Here is a 3,037-nt window from a genome sequence, read left to right as displayed (position 1 = left end):
CCTCCTCCTCCTTCCCCCCTTTCCATCCATCCATCCATCCCTCCATCCATCCATCCTCCTCTCCTCCTCCTCTTTCCCCCCTCCTCCTCCCCTCCCTCCCCCCACTCCATTTGGGCAGCTCCGCTCCCGCTCTCCTCCACCAGACGCCGCCGCTCTCGGGGCAGCGCACTCCGCAGCAGCAGCAGCAGCGGACCCCGGGGCGGGGGGAGCAGGCAGACAGACAGCCCCCTCCCTCCCCCCCCGGCCCCTGCATGCCCCAGCGCCGGGCATGGCCCGCAGGACGCGGCGGGCGGCGCGGCTGGGGCTGCCTTGCTTGGGGCTGCCCTGCTTGGGGTTACCCTGGTTGGGGCTCGCGTTGCTGCCCTGGGCCGTGCCCCCCGCAGCAGCCCCCCCAGGGGGCTGCCCGTCCGCCTGCTACTGCGTGGCCACCCCGGAATTGGTGCAGTGCCGCTACGAGAGCTTGGACGAACCCCCCCGGGAGCTGCCCACCTCGGTGCACAACCTGAGCATCTCCGGCAGCAACCTGAGCGTGCTGCACCGCGCCGCCTTCGCCCCCCGCCCGCTGCCCGACCTCCGCCTGCTCCGCTTGCGCCACGACAACATCCAAACCATCGAGGACATGGCCCTGCAGGGGCTGCCGGCCCTGCGGACCCTCGACCTCAGCCACAACCCTTTGCGTTCGGTGGCGGCCGGCGCCTTCTCCGGCGTCCCTCTGCTGCGCACGCTGCAGCTGAACCAGGCGCTGCTGGCCGCCCCGCTGGAGGAGCAGCTCGCCCTCGCCCTGCGCAACCTCAGCCTGCGCCGCCTGGAGCTGGCGGGCAACGGGCTGCGGGCACTGCCGGTCTCCCTGCTGCCCGTCGGCCTGGAGGAGTTGGATCTCCGCAACAACTCTCTGCAGCGTTTGACATCCACCGAGCTGCTCAGCCTGGAGGCTCTGGGGCTGCGGGGGCTGCGGGTGTCGTTGGGGTCCAACCCGCTGCAGTGCGACTGCGCCCTGCGCCCGCTGCTCACCTGGCTGCGCTCGTCCGCCGCCCGCGTGCCCGATGCGAGGAGCCTGCAGTGCTCCAAACCGCCGTCGTTGCGCGGCACGGCGGTGCTGAGGTTGCGGCCCGAAGGGTTGGGTTGCTCGGCCGATGAGGGAGGTGAGGCCGGACAGCTGGAGACGGCTTCTTACGTCTTCTTCGGCATCGTTCTGGCCCTCATCGGCATCGTCTTCCTCATGGTGCTCTACCTGAACCGCCGTGGCATCAAGCGTTGGTTGCACAACCTGCGGGAAGCTTGCCGCGATCAGATGGAGGGCTACCACTACCGCTACGAGCAGGATGCAGACCCACGCCGTGCCAGCGCCGTCGGCACCCCTGGGCTCTGACATCACCGGGCTCTGGTGGCACCCCAAGATGCTCCTTCCAGCTGCCTCCATCCCCAGCTGCCTCCCGATCCCCATCCTGTGCTGCTCCAGAGATCCAAAGCGCGCATTGGGCAGCATCATCTCCTGGGGGGCTCCGGACCTGCTCAGCCCGGGCTCTGATGGCATCACGATGTCCTCCCTTCAGCTGACTCCATCCCCAGCGCCCTCCTGGTCCCCATCCCCATCCTGGTGCGGCTTTGGAGGACGAACTGGTCCAAGGGATTCTGTGAGTGCTCCGTTGGGCTGCGTCCGAGCAGGCAGCATCATCCCTTGGGGCTCCATCCCATCTCTGGATCCGTCCACCTGTCCCCACGCAAGTGCTGGGATCGAGGGCGATCATGGGGACACCGTGGTGGTGAGCCAGTCCCCAAACATCACCCCATCCCAGTTCCTTTGCACTGCAGACACGAGTGTGAACTGCGCACATCCCGGGGAGCAGCAGCCATATCTGAACCTGCCCTGGACATTCCCGGAACCAGGACTCGACTTTGACCATGTACAGCTCTTTCCTATTAGATTTCTATTTGACTAATGCAAGAACTTTTGCTCGGTTTCTCTTTTTTCCCCTTTTCATTTCTCGCTCCGCTCTCCTCACGAACTGCTGAGCTCTCCCAGCCCCAACCTCCTCCCAGGCACCAAAGGACACAGCTATGCAGGGATCACCCCGCAGGTGCCTGCATGTTCCCAGGGCACTGGGGCAGCTCCTTTGGCCTCAAACCCCTCTCCCAACCCCTGCTGTCTCAGCGTATCATCATGATGAACGAAGCCAAAGCTCCGGCTCTCATGCACCTGCCCGTGTTTGCTTAGAACTGTGCCTGCTATGATATCCTAGAGCAAATATACCAAAAGCCGCATCCCTTGTAGCGTCTGCTTTCTATGGAGTGGTTTCCAAAAGTCGTCTGGCTCAGGCAGTGCCATTATAGGGTTGGATTTCCAATCGCTCCCGGAGGTGCAGAGTTTTGTTGGGTGCAGAAACTCCTTTTGCTTGCGGGGGGGGGGGGGGCAGCGGGGAGGCAGAGCAGCTCTGCAGGACTCGTGCATGGAGCTCAGCCCTAATTCCTCCCTGTGAGCAAGGCAGGGGCTCGGTGTTTCGTCCCTGTAGTGGGTTTCCAAAGCAATTTGGGTTGCTCGAGCATTTTTGTTCTATCACTCATGAGACACCGGTGCCTGCAGAGCAGCTGTGGGCAGAGCTGCAGGGCTGCCACTCGTGGCAATTCCAAATGAATGTGTGATGTGGCACAGTGCTGATGTTCAGTACGGGGCTGAGTTGGCTGCATTTCAATCCATGGGGGTTTTCCTTTCTGTGTGCTGAGCCGGGGAGGGCTGAGGATGGGGCTGCATCCACGGTGCTTGGGTTTGGGAAGCTCAGAAGCACTGGGTTTGGATTGCAAGGAGGTGCTTGGGATGCTTGGAAGTTCTTGGGTTTGGGATGCTTGGAGGTGCCTGGGCTTGGGATGCTTTGAAGTACTTGGGTTTGGGATGCTTGGAAGTGCCTGAGTTTGGGATGCTCAGAGATGCCAGAGTTTGGGATGCTTGGAGCTTGAGGATTGACCTGCATCCCTGGTGTCAGTGCCTGGGTTTGGGATGTTTGGAGGTGCCTGGGCTTAGGATACAAGGAGGTGCCTGAGT

The 3,037-nt window shown here is 63.1% G+C and overlaps 1 protein-coding gene across 1 annotated transcript; it reads left to right on the top strand.

Moving 5' to 3' along the window:
* The first annotated feature begins 267 nt into the window (after positions 1-267).
* TPBGL (trophoblast glycoprotein like) lies at positions 268-2,263 on the top strand. Its single transcript, XM_052699346.1, has one exon. The coding sequence runs from the start codon at positions 269-271 to the stop codon at positions 1,367-1,369; it is 1,101 nt and encodes a 366-aa protein (XP_052555306.1). The 5' UTR covers position 268; the 3' UTR covers positions 1,370-2,263.
* Positions 2,264-3,037: the final 774 nt, after the last annotated feature.

Source organism: Tympanuchus pallidicinctus, unplaced genomic scaffold (genome assembly GCF_026119805.1).
Source record: "Tympanuchus pallidicinctus isolate F22 unplaced genomic scaffold, pur_lepc_1.0 scaffold36, whole genome shotgun sequence".
In the NCBI taxonomy this organism is placed as follows: domain Eukaryota; kingdom Metazoa; phylum Chordata; class Aves; order Galliformes; family Phasianidae; genus Tympanuchus; species Tympanuchus pallidicinctus.
This window is presented reverse-complemented; position numbering and strand designations above follow the sequence as displayed.

Coding starts and splice junctions, on each gene's coding strand:
- TPBGL (XM_052699346.1), top strand. CDS start 269: ATGGCCCGCAGGACGCGGCGGGCGGCGCGGCTGGGGCTGCCTTGCTTG.